The sequence below is a fragment of the Spea bombifrons genome, chromosome 11 (assembly GCF_027358695.1).
Source record: "Spea bombifrons isolate aSpeBom1 chromosome 11, aSpeBom1.2.pri, whole genome shotgun sequence".
In the NCBI taxonomy this organism is placed as follows: domain Eukaryota; kingdom Metazoa; phylum Chordata; class Amphibia; order Anura; family Pelobatidae; genus Spea; species Spea bombifrons.
This window is the reverse complement of record NC_071097.1, coordinates 17,629,725-17,657,308: the sequence shown is the minus strand read 5'-3', so window position 1 is coordinate 17,657,308 and position 27,584 is coordinate 17,629,725. Positions and strand designations below refer to the sequence as shown.

Below are 27,584 nucleotides of genomic sequence, written 5' to 3'. Positions count from 1 at the left end.
CATAACAATATAGTGCAGCATGCTGAGCATAGTAAACTTTACCATTGTACAACTTCTAATTTCATGTTTTCCTCTTATGAGTTATTTACACTAATTTATAGCTAAATTTAAGTATTTTTCTAAACATTCACATTATTTTGTTTGCGTTTTCCCCAAATGTCCACCCATTTCACTTAGGATATTACTCAGGGATTACAGAAGTTTATCCAAATTAAGGAAATTTGCTAGTGAAGTGAAATGTAGATCTTCTTATTTTCATTTCCACCATTTTTAACTCTTTTTGTGACTTAGCCAAGAATTATTTCGTAAATTGAAGAGGGATTCGTATCCTCAGTTTCCGATGCCCTAAATAGATATAAATTCTCATCAGTTTCATGTGATAATTTAATGTATGATTAGATATGATATGTTTAGACATTTGAATTGTTCTTTATTGAAAAACTATAATACATCTGTTCTATCCTTGATCATGATCATGAGAAACGGCAGGGAAATAATGGTAAAAATAACTGCAGGAGAAACTAATAATAATTTGAAATAACGCGGAATATGCCAGTGGGAGAATAGGAAAAATGCTATGGATGTCAATGAACACAATCTATGTACAGTCAGCCAGCTACCAGCTAATAGACCTTCTCATCAACCAGCATCTTTAGAAGAATTACGTGTGGGGACCACCAGTATCATAGTGTCTGTAGAATGTAGTGTAAGTAAAAAACAATGATTTACATTGCAAGACCACCAGCGTGGATCATAAAATAATAACTTCTGTTTTGAAGGAAAGTGCCACATTTGGACCAAGCAAGGTAGAAAATATTTTATTATTCTCTACAAATCTAGCACTTTGACCTTTTTTGATTTATTAATATGATTGATTTTGTATCATATGTTCTATTTATATTTTGTTTAATTAGTGGGAATTATATACTATGTGCTTTTCATTTCTACAAAACTGGTTGCCTCTTGGTATAGTGTGGGTTCAATATGATTGTTTTTTTTACAATAATTATATTGCACAATAAATAACAATGAGTTATATTATATGTATTGCTCTATTTTGTGCTGTAACATATCAGATTTGTGGGTTAAGAGTATGCTAATGTAGCAATATTAGGTATTGAGCTTCATTACAGACTATTTTGTTGTGTGCTGTGCTTAATACTAATCCTGACATTGGAAACATATTCCCCACACAATTATTTAACCAAAAACCAACCAATTAAACACTTACCGGAGTGTGCAATCTCTTTCGATTAACATGATGGTATTTACTATTTGATCAATTGATGGTCTCTTTGTCTGATTTGGATTCCAGCAATTTTGCATGCATTTACAAAGTTCATAGAGGCAATCTCCCTGTGTGTCTGAACTGTCTGGAAATGTACTGAATATTTCCTGTAAAAATTAAATCTTTTTAATATGGTGTCATGTTTTACATCATATATACACACACTCACTGGCCACTGTTTTAGGTACACCTTGCTAGTACCAGCGTTTGCCTTCAGAACTGCCTTCATTCTTCATGGCATACTTTCTACGAGGTACTGGAAACATTCATAAGAGATTTTGGTCCTTATGGACATAATTACATATTGCTGCAGATTTGTTTGCTGCACATCCTTGGTGCAACTCTCCTGTTTGGATTGAGATCTGGTTACTGTAGAGGCATTTGAAGTACAGTGAACTCATTGTCATGTTCAAGAAACCAGTTTGAGATGATGTGAGCTTTGTGACATGGTGCATTATCCTGCTGGAAGTAGCCATCAGAAGATGCACTGTGGTCATAAATGACATGTTCAGCAACAATACTCAGGTAGGCTGTCACATTGAAACAATGCTCAATTGGTACTGAGGGGCCCAAAGAGTGCCAAGAAAATGTCCCCCACACCATTACAACACCATCACCAGCCTGAACAGTTGATACAAGGCAGGATGCATCCATGCTTTCATGTTGTTTACGCCAAAGTCTGACCCTGCCATCTGAATGTTGTAGCTGGAATCGAGACTCATCAGACCAGGCAACGTTCTTCCAGTCTTCCATTGTCCAATTTTGTTGAGTCTGTGTGAATTTTAGCCTCAGTTTTCTGTCCTTAGCCAACACGAGTGGCACCCGGTGTGGTCTTCTGCTGCTGTAGCCCGTTTGCTGCAAGGTTTGATGTGTTGTGCGTTCAGAGATGGTATTCTGCATACCTTGGTTGTAACGAGTGGTTATTTCAGTTACTATTGCCTTTTTGTCATCTTGAACCAGTCTGCCCATTCACCTCTGACTTCAACAAGGGATTTTCATCCACACAACTGTCGCTTACTGGATATTTTCTCTTTTTTGGATCAATCTCTGTTTGGGGAAGAAAGTGAAAAGGTTTCCTTTTCCACTCTGATGCACAGTTTCCACTCTGATGCTCAGTTTGAACTTCAGCAAGGTCTTGGCCACATCTACATGCCTAAATGCATTGAGTTACTGCCATGTGATTAGCTACTTGTGTTAACAAGCAATTGAACAGGTGTACCTAATAAAGTGGCCAGTGAGTGTAGATTGTGCTTGCTTTGAGTTCCCAGACTCACCATGTAGCTAGTACACTGTTTAAATGGCTTAAGTTGATAGTTATTGGATGTCATTTTCTGATTACTAATAGCTTCCCAGAATACAATGGCCAAGTTAAAAATGTCAGATTCACGTGAGTACATCCCATGTTTTATCACTTCTGGTGCTGACCTGCAAATTGAATAACATAGAATAACAAATTGTGAATATATATTTAAATGTTGCAGTCAGGTAATATGCAGAGAAAAAATACATATGATCTCAATGTACATAGAACAGATTATTATTATTTATAGTTTTATATAACGTCATCAGAAGAACCAACCACACTAGTATAAGTATTACAGGAAAGGTGAGCTAAAGGAATATGGGAATACTGGTGTTAAATGAATCCTGAAGCGCACAGGCAGCCAATGAAGAGACTTACAGAGGGGAGAGGTGTTAGTAAAGTGATGCGAGAGGCATCTTGTGTTAGGAAGGCACGGATGTGGGCAATGTTTTAAAGCTGAAGGTGGCAGTTTTTTGAGACAGACTAAATGTGGGGAGCGAATGATAGGTCAGAGTCTAGAAAGACACCAAGGCAGGTAACTTGAGGGGATGGAGAGATGATCACACAATAGACATTGAGGGGAACTGATGAAGGAATCTTAGCATAGGATGGAGGGAATATGAGAAGTTCCATTTTTGAGAGATTTATTTTTAGAAAACGTGCAGACATCCAGGTAGAGACAGAAGCAGATCACAGATGTAATATAGGTGGGAGTAGACAGAGGCACTATTAGCTCCCTGATTTTTTCCACATATATATTTACCACATATATATATGAAAGGTGCCAGCATAGTCTGCTTTATAGAGGAATTCTAGTCACCCAGTTAAGGTAACCAATAAGTAAAAAACACCCAGTTTTCGGCCTTGGGCAGTAAAGAAACGTATGCAAAGAAAGAATGACAGAAGTAATTTTAAGTGCTCAAAAGAGGACAAATACCATTTTTCTGCTTCTGGAGGCATCATTTTGAAGACATATGGATAGACTGGCTTCCTTATATATACCGCCCGTCCAAAGTGGCCCAATATTAGTGTTCTCTATTTTATGAGGAGAATGAAACAACATTAACTAATGTACTTGACAACATGCATTGTGAAACGTGTTTAAGTACAGATATTAGCTAACTTTGGGTACGGCTTAACAAGCAAATACCAATGAATGTGTTAAATGTATCCTTAAGGATATGGCTCTCCAAATGGCTACTCAGCAGGACAACTTTATTTCATTTCTACAATTCTGGAACTTTTTTATTCACACAAGAAATAAAGACACAGCACAATTCACTTTAGGACTGGAAAGTCATATTTGCCTCATTCAATGCTAGATATGTAGGAGGCAAACTGGGCTCAGTTGCCCAGTAAGTATCTCTTATATACTAACACTGTTACAAAGAAGTGCATTGATATAGTCTAGTGGAGCTGCCCTTTTGCTGCCAAGACAATAGGAAGCCTTTTAATACCTCCCCACAGGGAAACCAAGAGATTTCCAGGTGGGCCGGCCTGTCCAGGGGTCGGTGGAGCGCCAAAGCAGTGATTCAATGTGGCCACCTCTGATGGTCACCTAAAGTTAAATCGGCCAGCTTGTAGACACCATGCTGCCTAATGCCTCAGTGAGGCTCTTCGTCCCACACCCTTGAAGATGAGAGGTAACGATCAAGGGGGGGAGGCTCACACAGTCAAAGGAGTTCCTTGTGTGGCAATCAATCCCGAGGAGGAGAGCACAGAGCAGGTCAGGAAAGAGTAAAGTTACAAAAAAATGCTACACAAGGTAGAAGGGGTAATAACACACAAGAGGGGACTGGGTGGGGCATCACATGAATACACAATGTGGGGCTGGCTGGAGCTTAGCCTGTCCAGATGTGGGTCCCATTGTGGCAGAGCCTATCCTGGTGTGTGGGTGTTGTGTGGCCGAGCCTGTCCTGTTTTCTGTCTATTTGGGTATTTACTTATAGTGAAAAATGTAATGTCATGGGAAAAAAATATACCACTAAAATATTGCCAGTATTGCCTGGCGACACAATTAAAAGAGATTACAGATATAAAATCCCACTTATGAAGCTGACCTGTTTTGGATTTACATAAATATGACTGCACTGCAAATTGCAGTGGACTATATCGTTTGAGTGCAGATACTGCAAAGCGGAAGTGAGCTGTCCAAAGTAAGTGAGAAGATCATTCATTCCAGTATCGGCACTGAGTGTTTCCAGTGTACAGGTGTATTCGGTAAAAGGATAAGATACCTAAAAGCAGAAAAAAGTGATATCCATTTAACAAAATACGTTTTTTTGTTTAAAGGAAATTGTTGCTTTTAGCTTTTAGTACTATTAAATTCATTAATTACAACTACCTAGACTGTGTTTTTTGTTTGTCTTTTATTGTAACATGGACATGGACTTGTATCTGGCACCTAGGGGCTACTTGAGTGCATATGGACTTTAGTGAAAATGTAGCCCTGGAGATAAGACTGTCCTGTCATCTTAATTTTATAAAACACACATTAACTTGATTAAACAGTAACTTACCAACTCAGTTGTATAAGGATGGCTCTTGATGTCTCGCATTCCTAACAGATTTAGGTGATTTAATTCTTTTATTTTTTTCCTTGTTTCAAGGCACATTCTGACAGATACTACCTCATGTAGGTAATTGGTCTGCAACATTAGAATTCATAGAATAATAGAATGTGTTGGCAGATAAGAACTTGCCCAATTTCTGAATACTTTCATTGGTCCCTGTGATATCTTCACTGTATTAACATCTACCACTTCTGCATAAAGGCTATATATGCATCCACTACCCTCTCAGTAACCTAATACTTGCTGACATCAGTTTTAATATTTGCTCCTCTAAATTAAGACAATATACTATTGTTGTGGTTGTTTTTCTTCTATTAAATAAACTCCCCACCTTGTTGATTCCCTTTAAATGTTTCTATCATATCATCCCATTTCATCTTTCTTTAGAACATTACTATAAAATACTTGTTTTAAATGTTATTATAGGTCAAATACCTATTTTAACCACAACCCAAATAGAGTGCGCTGTGAAAAAGTAGAGGGTGAACTTAACTGAGGTTGGATGCTAGTTTTGCTAACATGTACAAAACAACAAAAACAACAACTTGAAGGTCATACGTATTTGGGATCTTTGTGAAGGCATATGGGATCTTTCATGTCCTCACCTGAAACTTGCATAATGATCCCAATACACAATCTAAAACAATAGCAATAATAATAACTGGACATGCCATAAAAAGTTAACTAATTATTTTGTCCCCTCTAGATTTTTAACCTTAAATGCCAAGCGTCATCCAAAGGTTGCCTGCTCCCAGATCATATTTTTTGCTAACCCACAAGCACTTTAGTGAAGTCGTTTTGTGAATATACCCAATTGTCACAAATAGATCCCCTTTAAGGGTCTTCATAGCTTTGTAGTACTATGAGAAATTAAGTTCTTGATTTTGTTTTTTGGGTTAGTTCCTACACACAGTATATTTATTTGTACAACATTATCACAAACAAGTTATTTTGGAGTTGACTTTAAAAAAGACATGCCTATCCCACCTTATAATTATACTGTGTTTCAAAAAAAATTTACCCTGTTAAAATGATCTTTGTAGACTTTTTGTGAATTTTCTTGATTGATTTCCTGGATAAAATATCCTATAATAAAATGAAAAACATTTCACAATTTAAGTACTTGGGATTGGTTCTTATTTGAAGAAAATAGTGATTATATGATTTATTATCATAATAAATTGCCAGATTTATTACAGATAGGATTGAGAAACAGAAAAGATGTCCTTAACATAGCATATTAGTAACACTGCACAAACATCCTTCATCACACCAATGGTGCCACACACCCATCTTTCAAATTGGCACATTGTTTACATTATGATCTTATACTCAGGAGTTTTAACTCCAGCATTGGAGAGCAAAATTCAAAGATACACATTGTCTTCTTGGTCAGCAGTGTTAACTACATATATAAAACTTTGCTACTCTTTCACTACACACAGTGAGAAGAGCTTAACTACACTTCCAGCATTATAAAGGTAAACTCTATTACAGATTCAATAGGGTTCACAGACAATGTAGTTCATGGAGCAATTATGTAGCATAAACTAATTTCTATTAGAGTATAATAATAAAAAGGGATACATTGTGTTTATTATACGTGAGATTTTACAGTATGTAATCAGTATGGATCACAGAGGTATCAACCAGCTTGGATTTTTACTTAGGAACTCTGATCACCAACAAAAGAACCAAAGTAAGCTCATAGAAATGAGGGGCATCAACGGAGGGAAGGGAGACAGGGTGATATGGGTACAAAAGACAAATACCTGGGAGATATTAGTTTTAGTTACACATTATTTTAACTGATTATTTTAACTGTCGGTAAATTTACTGGCTTTTGGAAACCCTTGTAAAGAAGGTTAGATGAAGTCAGCACCAGACAGGAAAAATAAATACAATTGACCTGCCCTCAATGGGTTCAAATATTGCTCTGAGCTCATGAGGCAACGCTTCCGCTTCAAACAAATAGATGATATAGATGATAGATAAGTAGGTATACAGATATTAAAATAGGTGGAGAGACAGATAAGTCTAGTGTGATATATAGATTACACCAATTTAGATAGAATAATAGATCTTGATATATATATATATATATATTATACCTTTGTTGTCTATATGACCCTGCAAAACATAAACAATGAAGAAAGTATAAAGTAAAGTAAAGGCAAATCTGATGAAAAATCAAATGTGCTCAACTTTTCTCAATAACAGAAACTATATAAAAATGAAAATGCATTAAATAGCTTTCTGATAAGAATAGCTATACAATATTTAAATATATAGAAAGTTATCCCTTTATCAAAATTGTATTGCTCTCCAAGTTCAAGATGGATTATACATTCTGAGGATTATTTTAGCAGACTGCATACTAGCTTTAGATACAATGTGGAATGTTTAAATCCCTTTATAAATCCATTATCATGCTAATCTAATGCCAAAACAACCTAAAACATTTGATGCTACAGCATAATGCCAATACTCTCATACATTAACAATGTTACCATGTTATCCTGATAAGTAGGTTGTATGGGTTCTCATTCACAAACATGTTTACATGAAAGTCAAGTAGGTACAATAACAGTGGGCAAAATCTACAAACATTTGCTGTAAATCTTTCTTTTCTTTTCCTCCAGCTCTAACAATTTATTACACTTCATTATTGCAGAATGCAGACAGTTAGTGCATCCTAGCTATATTTGGGAACTTTCTAGGATTGACTTTATGGGGGAAAGGCTGCTTCCTGGGGCCTTCGGGTTACTTTTCTATTCTGGAGGCAGCAATGCCTTTTCCCTGCTCACTTCCCCTTCTACTTTCAGCCTATTATGAACTGTCTGGGGCTAACACTGCCCACATACATAGCTAACCTTACCCACATGGATCTAGCCCTGCCCCCTTGTCTGACTGGCCCCTCATCCTCTCAAAGCCACTTCCGCTGGAAGAGGGAGTGCTCCAGGTAATCTATCCTGGAAAACTTAAAAGTACTCTGAAAATCATTAATGTAGCCTCACCCACAGTACAATACAAGATTGTGTTTCAAAGACCAAAGTTTGCACGCATTAAATGTTACAAATAAAGAAATAAAATATCCTATACCCTTTGGATATCATCTGGAGTAATCAAACAACACACTGATTTCACTCTGTAAATTGTGTTGCCTTTGGGTCCTGAAAAAGATATGCAACATCATCTTGGTTATGGTTCAAACAGTGTTCAGCAGTAATTATACTTCATTTTATATATTTTCTAAAGGCTTCTTCAGTGCATACTTTTGAATGTGTTTTATGTTACATCAGATTCACAAAATAGTCACGCACTAGCTACTGTGGTTATTCACTAAAGCAGTTGTTTGCAGTTGAAGTTTGCAGGTAAATCGCAGAACTCCCTCTAACCAGCTCAACATTAAGGAGTGCAAGGTCTGTTACTTTAGTCCTCAGCTTACGTGCTCCTTATCGATTGATGCTGAGTGCCAGGATATGACATCACATTCCAGTATTCAGCATCAATCTCTGTGCGCACTGCCAGGTCAGGAAGGCCTGGCTTGCAATCTCCATTCCAATTCATCCCAAAGTTTATGGGGGTTGAGGTCAGGGCTCTGTATGGGCCAGTCAAGTCCTTCCATACCAAAGTTATTCAACCATGTCTTTATGGACCTTGCTTCGTGCTGTGTGTGTGTGTGGGGGGGCACAGTCATGCTGGAATAGAAAAGAGCCTTCCCGAACTGTTCCTACAAAGTTGGAAGCACAGCATTGTCCAAAATGTATTGATATGCTGAAAGGAACATAGCAAGACTTTTTGGAAAATGCTACTACATATTAATGTCTACATATTTAGAATGCAATGTCATAAAAGTCCCTGTTGGTGTAATGGTTAGGTGTCCCAATACTTGTGTCCTTATAGTGTATGTGTATATGTGTGTGTATGGGCAGGTGTGTATAAGTGCAGCATTCATGTATGTAAATATAGTGGTGAAGGGGGGGGCATAAAGCTATGGCTTTGCATGAAACTGCAACTAATCCAAAACCCTCTGCTTTGCTGAATAAATTCCAAAATGGGATAGAAAAATTCTAAACTGCTGAAATGAAAACTTAATTCATATAAATCTGTTTGTCCTTCCCAACAGAAAATGCTATATGATAGCCTGTAAACTTAAAATGTTTAATCAGACATTTAGACTTTAGAAGGCATTGCCTAGATCTATTCATGGTGTCCATTTATCCACCTTGTGATTCATTCCAGTTCCTTAACAAAAGCCCATGTACACCAAAATAGGCAAGCCCATACTTGATACCGTTTTCTCATAATCAGATGAAGTTGACACATTATACCCATCTGGATAAGTGGAGCAATGGTTCACCCTTGGAGCTGAATGCAACATGTTCATTGCACATTTTCAGGTGCAAGTCAAAATCAAAAGATCTGATTTTTGAATGATTCGCTAAATAAAAAAAATATGGTATGGTACTTAACTTACCTAGGTTATTTTTATACGTTACCAAGTCCTGTAGTAAATTAGTAACATCTGTTCGATTGTCTGGCTTGTAGTCCAAATTGCGGCTTATAATGGCCCACAAGTCAGGTGCGAAGGAATTTGGAATTTGTACCTTGTGGTCAGATGTTATCTGCAAAAGTTAAAACACTATATAGTCTAAAAAAACCTATTCTTATAAACAAGTAATGACACAAGTGACAGGACAGTTAAAAGAAAACTTAAAATTATGCTAATTGCCCAAGTATCAGACATGGTTATGTTTCGTGTATATTTGTGAATGGTTTGGTTTTTTAAAGTCTCTGAATATTTAAAATAAGAGATGCTCTATATTTATGAAGTAAGGTTAAATAATTGTTGAAAATAAAAAGGAAAAAGATTGAGATATGGATAGGATGTAAAAATAATTTTTTATAGGGTAGTGTATTCTTTGGAAGTATAAGCATTGCTCTGCATGGGAACACAATTGACACCAGTGAGGGCATTTACCAAGACATTAACATATACTCTAAATATTATTTTGGTATTAACAAAATTATCGTCTCTCTTCTCTTATATAGAGATTCTCTGCTTTTGTAGCATTGCTAGCCATATTATTCAATGAATTCATTATTAGATAATCTACTTTTGTTTTTCCTCTGGTTTAAATCCAACATTGCTTGTTGCTTTGATTAAACAATTCTTAGGTATTACAAATATTCCAATAACTCCTGTTATTCTTAAAATGATTGTCTGTATTATTATTATTATTAGGCTGTTAGATATCACTCTTTTGTTCTCTTTCAAGTATATACATTAAAGTGCTGGTGCTTGCAAGTTGGTTAATAATACAAGTTTGAAGCAGAATCACAAACGAATTGGACAAAAGACCAAGTGGCAAATTTGCTAAAGCCAAGTTGCATTAGCACTCGCACAAAAAAAAAGAAACAGCATGTATGTTGGAGATGCAAGAATATGTGAGGATAAAAAAGAATTAACCTGCAAATTTTGTTACTAGTCTCCAGTAGTTCAGTAAGGATTTGATGCATGATGTGTGAGCATGTAATGCACGTGGTGCAATTAACAGGGTAGGGTATGATGGACTGAGTATATTTAAGTGTGTGTGAGGGACTGTGCATGATGTGTGTATGTGTTACTGTGTTTGTTACAGTGTGTATGTGACTTGTGTGTTAGTGTGTGCATGTGTTATATTTAGTATGTGTAAGTGTGTGCGCAAGAATGTAAGATGGTCAGGGTGGGTCAATGGGCTGGGGCAGTGGCGGAACTACCGGGGTCTCAGGGGTCGTGACTGTGGCCGGGCCCTGGAGTTCTGCCAGTCAGGGGGGCCCAAGGGGTGCTGAGCGGTTGCCCCCCTGACTGGCAGAACTCCAGGGCCCTTCTGTCTCCTCTGCTCCCCGCCGCTGCTGCTGCTGCCGCCTGCCTCAGCGCTGCCCCGACTGTAGTGGTGGGAGCGTGAGTCGTCTGTCAGGTGCCGGTGCTTCACACTGAGTGCCGGCATATGACGTCATATGCTGGCGCTCAGCAGTGAAGCCGTGCGCCCCCCACCACAGGACTGCACGGAAAGTGACCTACAAAGGGGGGTAGGGAGAGGGTAGATAGTGAGAAGGGGGGTAGGGAGAGGGTAGATAGTGAGAAGGGGGGTATGGAGAGGGTAGATAGTGAGAAGGGGGTAGGGAGAGGGTAGATAGTGAGAAGGGGGGGTAGGGAGAGGGTAGACGGTGAGAAGGGGGGTAGGGAGAGGGTAGATAGTGAGAAGGGGGTAAGGAGAGGGTAGATAGTGAGAAGGGGTGGATGGGTTGGGGGTGGGGGGCCCTTAACAGATTCTCGCACCGGGTCCCTGAGGCTTCTAGTTACGCCCCTGGGCTGGGGGCCACTCAGCTGTACCTGCTCCCTGGGCCAGAAGTTGTCAGTCCTCATCTGCTTGACACCTACTGGCCATGGCTGGTGTAGGGTGGGGGGTCTGGTTTAATGAATAAGTAATATGAGTTGAAGATTTTAGTGTTTAATGGTGACCAAACAGAGCTGTTGTACCTTAATATAAATGTACGGTACAATTTCCATCTTGTTTTTCATTTTGTATGAAAAAATATATTTGAAATATGTGTAATTGAAAGTGATACCTCTTTCACATATTGAAACAATGTGAGGTGAGCTAGTTCTTGAAACGGTTGTCTGCCATAGAGAAGGATTGAATAAATACTTGCAGTAAGCATCCATGTCTCTGTATAATTTGTAAAGATCTTCTTTTCCAGTGTTTCTGGTGCAGTGAAATAAACGGCAACCGGTTCATTTCCATCACCTTAATTGAAAATAAAGTATTCAGCTCATTCTATAAGATTTCCTCATTATTTCAATTTTTTTATAAGAAAAGGATATTTGCTAAGTATGGTGGAATTAGTAAACCAGGCCTCACTTGGGATAAAAATTGTTGTTTTTTTACCACAATATTCTTATAGTGATTTATGATTCTGTTAAATGATGCCAGTCATGCCCTCTTCCAACATCTGGACACTGTCACTTTATCTTGGGTCAGTTTTCTTAGAAACTTTTAAGAAAATCCATTTATTGTTGCTTTATTATAACTTTTATAATTTAATATTTTTCATTTTAATGGAAATAACATTTGAAAGAAGGGTGAGCAATAAATCTCACATATAAAAAAAGTTTCAAAAACTTAACTAGACTAAATTGTTTGATAAAATGATCTGCCCATTACAAATATAGTCTTACCTCGAAAGAAGAACTTGTCAGTGTCTTCTTCATAATAAGATGCAGAAATATTATTCTCCTCAGTTTGAATGTGTTTTGCATACTGAAAGCTAGCAAGCTTTGTTTGATAAGTTTCATTAACCTTTGGTATTACTACAAAGCTGGCAGCAGTGATGTCTCGTAAGATGACACGTTTACCATGACAATGATCAATTGCTTTAGTGACATCAATCAGTATATCAATCATTTGTGTCCAAGTAAGCTGGTTCTCTTTCTCATGCAGGTACTGTAGCAATGGCTTTCCATGTTCAACCATGTAAAATGGAAGTATATCAGTTTCTGTTGTGCTTAGCAACTCAATAATATTATCATTGCCTTGGCATATTTCTACAGCTCTTGACATTTCCTGGAATTGTTCGAAAGCACAATCTGTAGAATTTGTTTGTAGTATGTCATTTAAAGTATTTTGCTTGAGCATATATAATAAGGCATTGTCACAATTTGGGGTTTTTATCTCAAATTTAAAGAAAAATGGACCTGCCTTCACTTGTTCTTTGATGGTCAGATCTAGGTTGCTACTTGATAGTTTTTCATGCATGCATCTGTCAACAATGTCCTGATCTACTTGTATGCAAGCACTGCCTAATAGTTCAACACCTTTTCCACATAAGCATTCAAATAAAAATGGAGTAATGAATTTCCTGACATCATGTACAGGATGATATAAAAGTTTTTGGGAGAAGTGTTTCAGAATCATCGTTAATCTATGTTTTTTTCCTGTGGTTTTCTGGAGATTCCAAATCATCTCCAAAAGCTTCAGTGGTTCATAACATGCACCTAAAGATAGAATTTAAAATATTTGCAGTTTGCAGCAAACCATAACAAACAAGTAAAAACCCAAATGTATAGCAATTCCTTCATTCTTAACCATATTAAGTTTAATTAAATTATGTTTTAACTTGAAATATTGTACTTGAAAAGGAACATACATAGAGGGGTGGGCCTAGGGTTAGTAGCAGTTGGAAGCAGTTTTCTTTCAGCCCCCTAACAAACACACTATATTTTGTAGATACTTTATAATAAAACAGAAATTTACCTTGACACCCACTTACCCTAACACCATACATCAACATCCACACACTCATTTACGCTAACTCTTTACACATATACATGCACACATACACACACCCTTCTCCCGTTATTACTCTACCTCTCCCAGGTGCCACTAACCCAAGGCTCAGCCCGACACACACCGTACACACACGAACACTCTAACATCATATGCTGACACACACTCATGCTAACACTACCGTATATACTAACACACAATCCAACACCATATAGATACACACAGGCTAACACCATACGCTCACACATATGCTAACATCAAGCCTGTACTGGCCATCTGGCACATCTGGCAAATGCCCGCTGCTGGCTGAGAGCGGTACACACTCTGAAGCATTGGCCTGCAGCTGTCTGTGTGAGCTGCTGCTCTACTACCATAAGGTCACCCAACATGCTCACAGTCTATATATGTGCACCTTATTATACTCCAATTATACTTCTTTTCTACACAGAACCAGTTTAGCAATTCGTCCTCACACAGTTAGTTTGTTTTTCAAAGGCAAAGGGTCGTTTCGTTTATGTTCTTCAATACCTGTGCCATTTTCCAGAATATATTCAGTTACTTTTTCAACCACTGGGAGAAAAATGTCCCAATGTTTCTTCCCAACCAAAGAGCAAATATGTTTGAAAAAGTCCTCAATAGAAAACGAAAATTTCTTCGCAATTATCTATAAACAATAAACAAATACAATGCATTGGATTGGTAAGAAGGATTGTTTACACATAGCATCTATAGTCTTACTATGTAGCAACAATATAATACAATTACAAATTCTGCTTAATAGCCATGCACTGATTTTTTCCTGATATAAGAGAATATAACATTGGTGGCACTGTTAGAAAAGAAGAGAGGGACATAGGAGTAATTATCTCTGATGACTTGAAGGTAAGCAGACAATGCAATGAAGCATCTCAAAAAAAGCAAGCAGTATGCGGGGTTGCATATGGAGAGCTATTAGTAGCCGAACGTGGGAGGTGATTATGCCACTTTACAGATCTCTGGTTAGGCCTCACCTAGATTAACGAGTACAGTCCTGGAGACCCCATCTCCAGAAGGATATTCACACATTGGAGAGAGTTCAGAGGAGAGCTACAAAAATGGTAAGTAGTTTGCAGGACAGAAATTATGAGGAAGAGTAGAAGGAGCTTAACATGTATAGCTTGGAGGAAAGAAGAGAGAGAGGGATGCAAACACTTAAATACATAAAGGGATTAAACAAAGTACAGGAAGCAAGCTTATTGGACTTATATGTAACGTAAGGAGGTTCTACTTAATTCAGAGGTTAGTGGATAAATGGAACAGTCTCCCAGCAGAAGTGGTGGAGGCTAATACAGTGAGGAGATTTAAATAGGCATTGGATAGACATAAACATTTGATTACTATAGGACCTGACCGAAGACTAATGGGGGTTAAAACCCCTAACATCAGGAAAATGGGCATACCAGATGGGACGAATGGTTCTTATCTGCCGTCAAATTCTATGTTTCTACGTGCAATATAGGGGCATTAAAAATACTTGAGGGCGACATTTGTACCTTGCATGTACCTTAAATTAACATATCGTTGATGCACTCTATTTCACTAACAAATAAAACTCACTTTAATAATATAGCTAATTGTGTTACATTTTTAATATTACATTTCGCAGGTGAATTATGGAAGTCTTATAATTCACATGAGTCTAATTAAACAACAAATAATAGTCTGATAACCATAATAACTTACCTTTTCTGTAATGATTGATACATAGATGTGTTTCGCATCCCAGGGCAAATTGGCTAAAATGTTGTTTTCATTTCTTGCTTTTCCAGAAGAGAAAGATGTCTTGCCATCTAGAATGGAAATATACGATTGCAGGTTTTTTATAAGCAAGTTACTACCATCCAAACGATTTGACGGTGTTTTGACTTTTTTGAGGATGCAGACAATGAGTTTCTGGTATGTTTGGCAGAGATCAAATTGGTTCTTGGTGGCTTTCCGTTTTTTTAATGTCACACATTTCATATGAGCCTTAAGGGTTATGTGATATTTGCCCACTTTAATGTAGGCTAATGCTGAGATCCAGAAGCATAATTTTGTAAATTCAAGACTTTTATTCCATTTTTTGGTGCATTCTTGATTCATAGTATGATTCAATGCATTCTCAAATTCTTGTAAATGTGCATTCATAGAAAAGGTGGTTATATTCTTCTGAATTGCTTTTGTCAATGTTATTGCAGCAACATATCGAATCCTTTCTTCCTCGTGGGAGCAGTAATACAGAATTTCTGCTGTTGATGCCAATCGTTTTACATCTTCAATCGACACCGCTTCACCTGTTGAGTAAAGAACAAAATCTTTTGAAATTTCTGTTGTCAACCATCCATCAAAATAAACCCTGTCAATTCAAGCAGATTGATCGCAGTATGCTCCAGTTGTAGGCATAAAGAGGTAAGTCCCGAGAAGGAGGGGAGTGTCAGTGCGCAGTGCTACAATAAGCGTATGAGCTTTAGTGTACAATACTAGACTGTGTCGGGTGTTAGAATAAGTGTGTGTGAGCGGCGGTGTCAATGTACAGAGTAAAACTGTGTACAGTATGTGTTTATCGGTTATGTACAGGGTTAAACTATGTTGGGGGTAGAGTGATTGTGTGATAGCATCCTTGTTAAAGTGAGTGTGCATGGGGGCGTCAGTAAATAGTGTTAGACTGTGCTGGGTGTCAGTGTACCATGTCAGAGTGAATGTGTGTGCCAGTATACAGTATTAGACTGGGTGAAGTGTCCAAGAACAGTATGTCAGTGTATTTTTTGAGTGTTGGTGTATTATGGTAGAATGTATGTTAGCCTTGTGTGTGTCTAAGTATGCTAGTATGCAAGACTGTGTGTGTATCTAGGTATGTTAGTGTGTGTGTGCGTTCCAGTTTGTGTGTGCCTGGATATGTTTGTGTGTGTAATTTATTGTGAGTGGTTGTGTGTGTTAGTGGTGAGTATCTGTTGTGTTAGTGTGAGTGTCTGGGTGGTTATGTTAGTGTGAATGTCTGGATATATGTGTTAGTATGAGTTTGGGTGTGTGCATTAGTGTGATTGTCTAGGTGTGTGTTAGTGTGAATGTCTGTGTGCCTGTGTGTTAGTGTGAGTGTCTGGATATGTTAGTGTTTGTGTGGAAAGGTTAGTGTCAGTGGATGTGTGCATGTTAGTTAGTGTGTCTGGTTGTGTTAATGTGAATGTCTGGATATGTTAGTCTGAGTGTCTTGTCTTGTTTTGGTGGTTGCATGTCTGGTTCTGTTACCAATATTGTGCTTTTTTACTTGTTGAACATGAATTAGCTAATGGGTCAAAAACAAGGTCATGTAAAATGTGCTATTTTAAAGAGAGGATTCAGCCATCATGTCCATTTTAACATATATATATGATAACTGAGTTTCCCCCTTAAATTAACACTTTGTGGGATTGCAAATGGATACAGAGAATTCAACAAAATCTCACCATGCATTTGCCCTCTTTCCCCCTCCATCACCTTGGTTTGCTGGAGATGCATCCAGCCAAACACATCTGCTGTACACACTGCCATTCAACTGCAGCACTGATTCATGTGAGAGTTCCTGATGGTCTGCCAAGAAGCTACAGGAGCTACAGCTACTTTTGTCTTAAGTTAGACATGTATTAAGGATTAAAAATATATCTATTATAATCAAATCATAATATTCAAAAGAAATTGTGTTACCTAGATGTATTTCTGGAAAGGCAATGCTGGTTCTTCTAAATTGAACTACAAGGTAGAGATGAAGAAAGAAATTAGGGACATAATACCGCCAGGCGCCAGTAAAATAACCTAATAACCTTTTAAAATTTACTTACTCTGACTGTGAACTTCTGATATAGTTGAAGAAATAGTGAAGTCTGTGGCAAAGAAAATTAAACAATTAGCTGTTGCTGTAATGTATAAATGAATCCCAATAAACACATATATATATATATATATATATATATATATATATATATATATTTATATATATATATGTAAAATGCAATATTTTAGTGCTTTTGCAGTGAGCCAAACATTTATTCTGCAATCCGAGCAATAATTTTGCTTTTACAATTGTAACTATATATTCTTTGCACTATCTTTCTTGGGCAGTATTATGTGGATGTGAACAAGTACTTTAACGTAGTGGTGCCCTAAGCAATTTATGGTTATTGTGTGTGAGCCAATCCCCCAAATCTATGGTTCAGATAGGTGCTTTTCAATAGTATTTGCTGTGTGTGTACGCATTCCTTTCACTAAAGCTTTCTTTAGTTGAACTTTAAAAACATATATACTATAACGATAATAACGGAATAATAAAATTCTTTTGGAAGAAACTGAGATACCTGGAAGCCTTACTTACCAGACTTTGCAGATCTATTTGACCTTCTAAATGAAACTGCAAGGTAGAGAATAATAGAGAAATTACATTAAAGGTATATAAGACCAGTAGTAAAGAAAAGCTTTGGATAAGTCAACAAAACTTACTTACTCTGCCTGTGAAAGTCTGATGTAGTGGAAGACACAGTCGATTCTGGTGCACAGAAAAGAAAACACAGATATATATATATATATATATATATATATATATATATATATATATAAATATACTTTTTTAAATTAACTTGCATTGCACAAAACACACCTTTATTGTATAGTGTAATATACTGTAATGTGTATTTTATTGTAATTTTATTATAATATTGTAACTTGAGAGTTTGATTGTTTACCATTTACTCTCTGCACCTATCCAACAACTTGAAAGCAACTTGATGAATGTTACTGATATTACCCTCTTTAGAACATCTCATTATATATAATTATTTGTTATCCAATTAACAGACAGTTGTTTTAGGGATCAGATGATTAGCAAGTATGTTCTACTGAATGTAAGAAAAGGAGAAGACGTGTGTGTGTGTGTGTGTAAAACTAGGGCGTTAGTGAGTTTTGGTTACTGTATGGCATTCATTTTTTTTAGTGGATGGTTTTAGCGTATGTGCATGTGAGTGTATGCGTGAGGGTCTGCTGTCACCATGAGCACTCACTGCAGAAGTTTTTCTACCTGAAACTCTCCAACGAAGGGTTAAACCCCCAAATAGAGAAGACAGAGACTTAGTTGATCCCAGCAGTGAGGAGGCTCAAATGTAGGCAGGTATATTTGGTCACTGAGTGTTAGGGCAAGGCTCCGCGGGATCCAGAAATGGATTAAAGCCGAGATGTTCAGGATGCCTGCTGTTAATGCAGCAGGGATTGTTAGAATAAGCTAGAGTTCGGTGCACAAAGTGTGTAAGTGTACAAGCCAAAGTCAGTACGCGGCACAAGTAGTCAGCCAGTCTATGTCTATACACATAAATACTCAAGCCAAACCAAAATCACACATCCAAAGAGTGATCAGGCAAGCCAAGGGTCAAAAAGTCTGCAGCAAAAGCACAATACACACGACCAGTTGTAAGCTGCACTTACAGATTTTTAAAGCTTGCGCCAAGGAAGCCCCGCCTCTTGATGCGTGTAACGGGCCTGCCTCCTAGGGGGCATCACAGACACTTCCTGGTATTCCCAAGCCATTGGGAACGCACAGGAGACCAAAAGTGGGTAGTTACTCGACGCTCTGCACCCCCTTGCCAGCTGGCAACAGCCTGCCTATTGACACAATGTGATGATGTGACAGTATTGTGTTAGCATGAGTGTGCAGGAGGGGGGTGTTAAGGTATGGCATTAATGTGAGTGTGTGCCAGCATATGGTGTTAGAGTGTTAGGAGTGAGCCTAGAGTTAATGGCATCTGGAATAGGTTGGCCTAGGGTTAGTAGATGCACCTTTCAGTTGTACAAAACATTGCAGAGACAGAGACAACTGGCTACTCTAAGAGGAACATAGTTACATAGGCTGAAAAAAAAGACATGCGTCCATCAAGTTCAGCCTTTTCTACATCTGGTAATTGATCCAAAAGAAGGCAAAAAAAATCCAGTTTGTAGCACTTTCAAATTTTGCAACAAACTAGGGGAAAAGAATCCTTCTTGACCCCAGAATGCCAGTCAGAGCTCTCCTTGGATCAAGAAGCTGTTTCCCAATTTAAAAATTATATCCCTGAATATTATGTTTTTGCAAGTATTCATCCAGTTGCTGTTTAAATGTCTGTATAGACTGAAAAAACTACCTCTGCAGGCAGAGAATTCCACATCCTTATCGTCCTAACTGTAAAAACCCTTTACTTTGCCTTAGACTAAACCTCCTTTCTTCTAGTGTAAATGCGTGACCACGCATTATACCAGGAAGCCTCAAGCACTCTAAGGTCAAAAGCAACTGGGTAAAGATATAAGTTATTGTTACATAAAACTATTAATACCATTTATTAAATAAGTACTATTACATGCATATATACAAAAAGGAATTTCAGAAAAGTCAGGTAAACGTTTTGGCACACCACACTTTAGCCCTAGATCTTTTTGGAACTTAACAAAGCACCTAGTTGTTGAGAGACCATAATGAGACAAAGCCCATCTCTTGTGTTCTCAGCACTTTTCTTGTGGTAGGTACGTGGCATTGTTACCAGTTGAGGTTCCAACAAAAGTCAAGTCGCCATTGGCCCCGCACCCTACTAGGGACGGTCCTGGCTCCAATTATGTGTTGCCTTTCCTAGACAGAGTTCAAACACAATAGCCCCAGCGGACATCAGACCCACCAAATGTAAATTCAGAGTATTGTCAAAATTAAAGATGCATTTTGCTATTCTTGGAAAATATGTGACTTGTATAAGTACATTTGCAGCATAAATATTTATTTGTTGTACCCTATGCCATGTGTGACGCAATTGACTCTTTGTAATGTAATGACTTCCAGGTCACAAGAACTGGTTCAACAAAGAGCAGAGGGATCATGGGTACGTGAGTACTTACATAAAATATAGAAAAAAAATTGAAATGTTACTAATTATGAGACTTTCCAACAAATATTGCATATGTTTTCATTGTAGTCACAGGACAATAACTAAAAGACATAAAAGTATGGTGTGCGTTCACCTTTAACCATTTGAGTGCCAGAGGTCGAGCCGTGACATTTTCAACAAATTTTATATCCTTTAATTTAACCACATCTGGGAACCAAAGAAACTCTCTGAAGCTGCCTATGGGGGGTGGTCAATCCTGCACAATTGCTCCTATTGAGCAATCATGCAGCTTTTTTGTTGGGAAAGGTTTAAAGTGCTGCTGCATATGTCCTACATAGCTGGGCGTGTAGGCCCACTTTGCCAGCTACATATGTAGCTGGCAATCTAATGTTACACTCCAGCCACCGTTTATATATTAATGCATAGGATAGCTTAGAGGCCCCTTTAAATGTATCTGGTGCCCCTTTGCAAACACATTAGGGTATTCTGTAGAGAATGAGAGGGCCTTGGCACACACTATGTGTCATGGTAACCCCCTGAGGCTGAGGACACATAAGGGTAGATTTGAGTTTGGGAGGGGGAGTTTTGAGTTGATGGATTCCTGGGGACACTCCTTGCCCATCTACCCAGTACCATTGCTCATTGGGGGGGGCACAGGGTGACTGGAAAACCCTGTCTGGTCTGCCCTAACCAGGCTCCCATGAACTTGCCAGCTATGGGGTCTCTATATGTTCGGAAATGCTCCATACGCTTGACCGAGACCTAGCCTTAAATGTATTGAACTGTACGGTGGCTAGGAACCATGACGATGCCTGCCGGCAATTGGAACTGCGTCGCTATGGACATCTGTTGTCCCACCACGTTGCCAAAGTTTATCCAGCCACGGCTAAGGAACTCTGGCACGTCTAGCGCGTGGACTATTCCCGGGGAAGTTTTCGACGCTGTCGCTTAGGGTACCAACATCGGATCAAGATGCTTTTTGGAACATAACACCCTCGGCTCCACAGCTCTCCATTGGTAACCCCGAATTAATGCCACTCCCTCTGGTTCCCCCCAAAAAGTGACTTTTTGTCGGGTGGGCATTGCTGGCTGTAGAACTGTATAGAGGCGCCAGCCTGTCTGGTAGATGATGGTAGATACTGCTGATCCAATTATGTTGTCTGTATAAATATCTGTGCTATTTCAATAGCAGTTAGTTTCTGGTTTACCCCCCATACGAATTCTGTCTTGTTATTGGGGTATGTCTCAGTGCTTTCCTTGTCAGGACAGTAAAGAACTGTATTGCTATGCTACAGTGCCACCGAGGTTCCTGAGGAGCGGTGTTTCCTGCTGTCTTCGAAGCTAGCTCCACCTGACAACCAAAGTCTTGTATTCTTGGTGGCTATGGGGAGATGGAAGCAGCATCTGGCAGATGTCAGAGTACGGGCCGGTCCCATCACACTATATTTTTATGCTCATGTAACATGGGACCAGACATATCCAGCTGGTGACTGCAGCACCTGATCTACCGATCTAGTGGCAGATCCGGTGCATATGAAGCAATGTTGGCCAGTGACCCACCTGGCCAACATTGCCCGATGTGCCAGATGGCCAGCCCAGGCAGCTCCAGCGCTGGTTCTGTGAATGCTCTGGGAGGGGTGCACATGCTAAAAGTGCTCCTATTGTTTTCAGTGGGAGCACTTTCCTGACACTGATTGACTGTTTCAAATAGCTAATTAGTGGCACAAAATACTATGGTGAATGTAGGAAGCTGCATCTTTGCAGTTTCTCTCTAAGTATTTTTTAAATAAATTATTTATATTTTCCCATTCCTTTTATGTGTCTACCTCCTTATTTATTCTGCCTATATTCATTAAATGGACACATTTCTTACCTTGATCATTTTCTTTCATTCTCTCATACTTCATTTTCCTCTCCTCCAGTGGTAATTGCTGGGTTTTACTTCTAATAGTTTCAATCAACTTAGGTAGAAGGAATTTATCATCCACGTGTATTGAATAAGTGTTCTGTGACACTAGAGGAAATATTTGTGTAGAATCAAATAAAATGAATACCACCCTATCCAGGTATTTTGGCCTTAGTATAAAATTCTGAAGACCAATAAACGCACTGTCCCGGAAGACTGGCACAACAGTAACTGGGATAATGGATATTGGATAACTCATTGCCTGTATGAGCATTTTTCCTCCAGGAATGTTTCTCGAAGCATAGTAACAGTTATAGCCTTCCTCTTCCAGAGGTTTGACAATATTTTCAGCCATGTAAAAATCAATTTTACACTGATTTGGAGTATGAGGACACTGTGGTGATAATATGTAGACATCATAACAATATATATCGTGGAATATCATTTTACCTGCGAAAAGAAAATAGAACAGCATTAGATGGGAAATCTTTACTACTAGGAGTCTAATGGATCTTCACAACCTATCGTGGCTTTATTAAATACTGTTTACAGGAAACTATATATCACTGTATAGTATCTAGGATTTTGTAGCATAGAGCACATGTTCTATCAAGTTAACCAATGCTTTGCCCCTTCCTCTCCTTAATGTAACCACTTTGAAGCTCGCCCAGATTTTCTGGAAGCTTTTAATTTATTACCCTTAGGAAGCCAATGCCTCAAATGCTTTGGGTGGGTGGAGTCCCAGTAGTTTACGTGAGCACAATTGTCATGGGACTGTGTGATGTTTGTGTGTCTTCCCCGCTGCATGTGGGCATCTGGAGCCCTGAAAGCTGCAACTTCTTTCAAATTTATCTTGGTGGATTCGAATGCGGATGCCATGGTGGCTCGATTTGTGTGATTTTAATGCTCTGTATGTTATGGTAAAATGGAGCTTCTTTTGTGAGTAATATTGTGTTTGTATTTATATCCTTATTAAATAATCAATTTGCAATATCACACATGTCCTCTTTGGTTTATGGTCACAATTGGTATTATGAGTTCCCTGCAACATCTTAAAGGTCTATACAGGGAGTGAGTTTAACTCTTTAACAACTATTCAAATAGGATAGGGTACAATGCATTGCCCATAATGAACTGTTTTTGGTATACCAACATTTGCCTTGGATTGGGTTTCAAATTGATTGTATGTGTATGTTTTCTTCATTTTTTAAAACTATTTTTTCTGATCTGTATTTTGAGCGCAGTTCAGATCCATTGCTGGGCTTACCTTCTGGGGCACAGGGGTGTTTATGGGGCGGTAACTCTGCGAAGGAGGTGTTCACTACTCCCATGGTTCCCAGTGTGATGGAGCCAGATGGTGGTTGCCTGGGCTTGGTGGGTGGGCCTGGGGTTTCAGTACGGGACCCACTCTGGCTCTTTTTACGTATCAGGACCTCATTTGGAACTGTGCCGTACAGGGGTCTGGGATGGTGGCAGTATCACAAGCAGTTCCGCCAATGCTTAGCGGTAAGATCGTCCATCTGGTGGAATCAGATGGACATTGCCTTGTAGCTATCCATAATGACTGGCCCAATAACGCATCAGGGAGGGTTTCCGTACTTTTTTGGGGGGGCTGGGGGGGTCAACACTAAGGCCTCTTCGGTCGGGCAACATCAGAAGGGGTGTTTCTACCAGTTTAACTACGGGCAATGCAAGTGGGGTGCTTCGTGTTGGTTTATGCTCGGGCTGTTGTTCCCATACTATTGCCAGATGTTTCCGGTGAGGAAGAGGTGGTGACGTGGGGGCGAAGGGCGACAACCCCAATGGACGTCGATGCGATGCAGCTGTGGCTAAGCCGGTCTAAAAACTGCAAGGTAGCGTGGATTTTGTGGGAGGGTTTTACAGAGGGTTTTTGGATCCCCTTTGTGGACCGCCCTCCTTTTGTTTTGGTAAAAAATTTGCTAGTGTGGTTAGGGATAAGTTAGCTAAAGAGGTGGCTTGGGGCCTCATGGCTGGTCCATTTTTCTTCTCCTCCCATGGCCAATTTAAGGGTGTCTCCGTTGGGGGTGGTCCCCAAGAAGGAGCTGGGCAAGTTCAGATTAATTCACCACTTGTCTTACCCTTTAGGGGTTTAGTTAATGACGACATTCAGGGGAGTTGTGTAGGGTTTCCTACCCGTTGTTCGACGTGGGGAGGGAAGCTGCTTTTCGGTTGTTGCCAGTCCATCCAGAGTGTCACCACCTGCTGGGATGTCAGTTTGAGGGCAAATTTTATGTCTCTCCATGGGATGGTCGAAATTGTGTTTTTATTTTTAATGTTTTAGCACTTTCCTGCAATGGGTGGTGAGGGAGGAGTCGGGAGTGTCGTCCATTCTCCACTATTGGAGACGGTCCAGAGGGTAATGAAGAGTTTTGGGGTCAAAGACTGAGGGTCCCTCCTCGTGTCTGAGTTTCCTAGGAATCTAGATCGATTCCAGGGCTATGGAATGTAGGATGCCGACGGATAAGTTGCGGAAGGTTCAGCTTTGCCACTTGCAATTGTTGCTGGGGAAGATTAATTTTGCATACAGAGTGTTGCCCATGGGTAGGGTTTTTTTTAGAGAGAAAGAAAAAAAGTACAAAAAGATATAGGAGATGGAGAACTACTAGTGGGATAGAGCACCAGAGAGAAGAGGCAAAATGTAATTTCCATAGACTTGTGACTAAGCAAAGTACAAATCAAAAGTTACTGGCAGTAACATAAGTGCCACAGATCAACGTCTATTAAACAAAATGAGGGGGTTGTCAGGTGGAGAGATGATCAAAGCATGCCCTTTTTAACTGTGCGAGAGAGGAATAAACCAACCAGGCTCCATGCACAAGCTTATCTGTATATGCAAGATCTGCAAACAGATTCCAAAACTGCGTGTAAGAAGTGCCAAAAAAAATGAACTAAATTACCGTATTTGCTCGATTATAAGACGACTCCCCAAAATGTGAATATTCATTTGGGGAAAAAAGAAAAAGTCTGAATATAAGACTACCCCATAGGAAAAAAGTTTCGGTAGTAAATATTCATTCACATGTAATCTATTTTTTCATATTTAATAAAAACCTGCCCAACCTGTTCCCAGTTATGCACATCTGCCCCCAGGCTTGCCCCCCAGATATGCCTTATACCCCTTATATGCTACTCTGCCTCCCAGATATGCCTTATACCTCCCTATATGCCACCCTGCCTTCCTGATATGCCTCATAACCCCTATATGCCACTCTGCATCCAGAAATGCCTTATACCCCCCATATGCCACTCTGCCCCCCCACACTTGACAATACATCCCTAGATTTCCATGGTGTCTAGTGGGGGCAGCTGGTGGAGGTCCGCACGATGCACGTAGATAACGTTTGCAGCAGAGTTGGTTGTCTGCACGCATCGCGCAGATCTTCACCGGCTGCCAGAGAGGATGATCCCCATAGCGGTGCAGGGGACCTGGATCCTCCTCTCTGGCAGCCGGTGAACATCTGCGCAATGTGCGCAGACAACCTCCGCTGCTGCCGGCACTTCTGCTGGGGCTTCTATGATGGAGCACCAGAAGGTCATGTCACACTGGCGCTCAGTCATAGAAACCCCAGAGGAACTGCTGGCGAAGGTTACCAGAGAGGAGGATCCAGGTCCCCTGCAGCGCTGTGGGGCATCTGGATCTCTATTTGAGGTCCGATTATAAGACGACCCCGAATATAAAACGAGGGGTATTTTTCAGAGCATCTGAAAAAACCTCATCTTATAATCTAGCAAATATGGTATATCGGTTGTATATTGGGCGGAATTTTATGGATCAAATTCAAGAATTGCCCATGTAAGAAGTCTATAACAAAGAGAGAAGGAGGAAAGAAAAAAAAAAAGTAGAAAAGAAAATGAACTAAATGTTGTATAGGGTGGAATGTTATGGATCAAATTCCAAAGTGTGTGTGTTGAGTGTGCAACAAAAAAACAAAGGGGGGGGGTAATGTAAATACATAAGGTTGAATCACCAAACAAATTTCAAGACTGTGTGATACGTATATATACTTTTAACCTATATATATTTATATATTTGTACTTACCAGTCTCGCCTTGCCCACAGTTAGGACATATTCCTCTATCAGTATCCATATTTCAGAGTGGATTGCCTCTTCTGTAAATATGCATGCAGATTTAATAACTCATCCAATACAGCAATGCCTAGGACAATTGGTTAGCCTGATATGGTTATCCATCAAACTGCTATTGGTTATTGTCCAAGTGAACATACACAAAATACAACTACATAAATATGTAGCAGCATGTATATTACATTTTAAGAGTTCTGAAGGCTTTCATGACAATCAGCTCCATTGAAAGGCGAAAATCTGATCGCCATATCTGACAGATAGTAGCCGCACATATAAATGCAGGTACTTATAAAGAGCTGTCAACTATACTAGTCAGTTTTCCAAATCCTCCAAACATCAATTTGTCCTTTGCTTTGCTACTCTGACACGCAATTAAAAGCACCAAGCCAATAAATAAATTAAAGGTACAAGAAGTCTGACTTTGAATTAAACAAAGTTTAGCATGTAAAAGTGATTACAAATGATAAGAAAATATTATGCTGAAAATTATTTATCAGAAGTATATGTACTTACAGCTGTATAGCTATATCTTTTATAGATCAGTTGTGAGTGGTAGGTGTGATTCCCTCATTTCATTGTCAGAAATAAGTTGGGTAAACGCAGCATCAGAGAAATTTATAGATTGTTTATTGTATTTTACTTCCTTATAGCTTCTCAAAGATCATTCTCTTACAGTAGCACGTCACAATATTAACAGAGATTCCTAATACTGAGAGGCACCATATTTTGATTCATCGTGCTGTTTACAGTATTTTATTTTTTACCTTTCTTAAATTTTATTTTTTACCTTACTTTTAATTTTTACTCTTTAAAGAATCTGAAACATCTAGAAAGTTCCATATCTTATTGTTTGCATAGAAAGTAACCTTTGGTTTTCAAGTAAAACTTGGAATTTCCCAGCAGCTGAGCTGACCCACCTATCTCTGCAATCCTCAATCCTAGGGAGTTGTTTGCTCTCAAGGACATGATATATCTTAATACAAAACAACAAAGATTAACTTTTTAGAATGCTTATGAAGGAGGACATCTTAAGAGACTTGGGACCCTGATGCAATTTTACAGAAAGGCATAATTAATGTACCATAAAACTCACAATGGATGGATTAATTGTAGTTTCAGGAGAAACTTAATATTGAATTGACAAGTTGAATGCCAGAAAAGTTCCATGCAGGAATGAATAATGAAACC

General features: G+C 39.0%; 1 protein-coding gene across 1 annotated transcript; it reads right to left on the bottom strand.

Moving 5' to 3' along the window:
- Positions 1-557: 557 nt before the first annotated feature.
- On the bottom strand, positions 558-26,992 carry LOC128468357 (uncharacterized). The gene is made up of 20 exons (XM_053450048.1): positions 26,910-26,992; positions 26,349-26,419; positions 22,255-22,737; positions 17,990-18,031; positions 17,861-17,896; positions 17,331-17,372; positions 17,197-17,241; positions 15,220-15,809; positions 14,026-14,161; positions 12,390-13,205; positions 11,780-11,958; positions 9,645-9,792; positions 8,267-8,337; positions 7,276-7,294; positions 6,186-6,250; positions 5,111-5,239; positions 4,652-4,828; positions 3,529-3,626; positions 2,563-2,713; positions 558-1,395 (listed from the first exon to the last, which is right to left on the bottom strand). Exons 2-20 carry the CDS (start codon positions 26,395-26,397, stop codon positions 1,228-1,230), a joined length of 3,444 nt encoding a protein of 1,147 aa, XP_053306023.1. The 5' UTR covers positions 26,398-26,419; positions 26,910-26,992; the 3' UTR covers positions 558-1,227.
- Between the last annotated feature and the right edge of the window lie 592 nt (positions 26,993-27,584).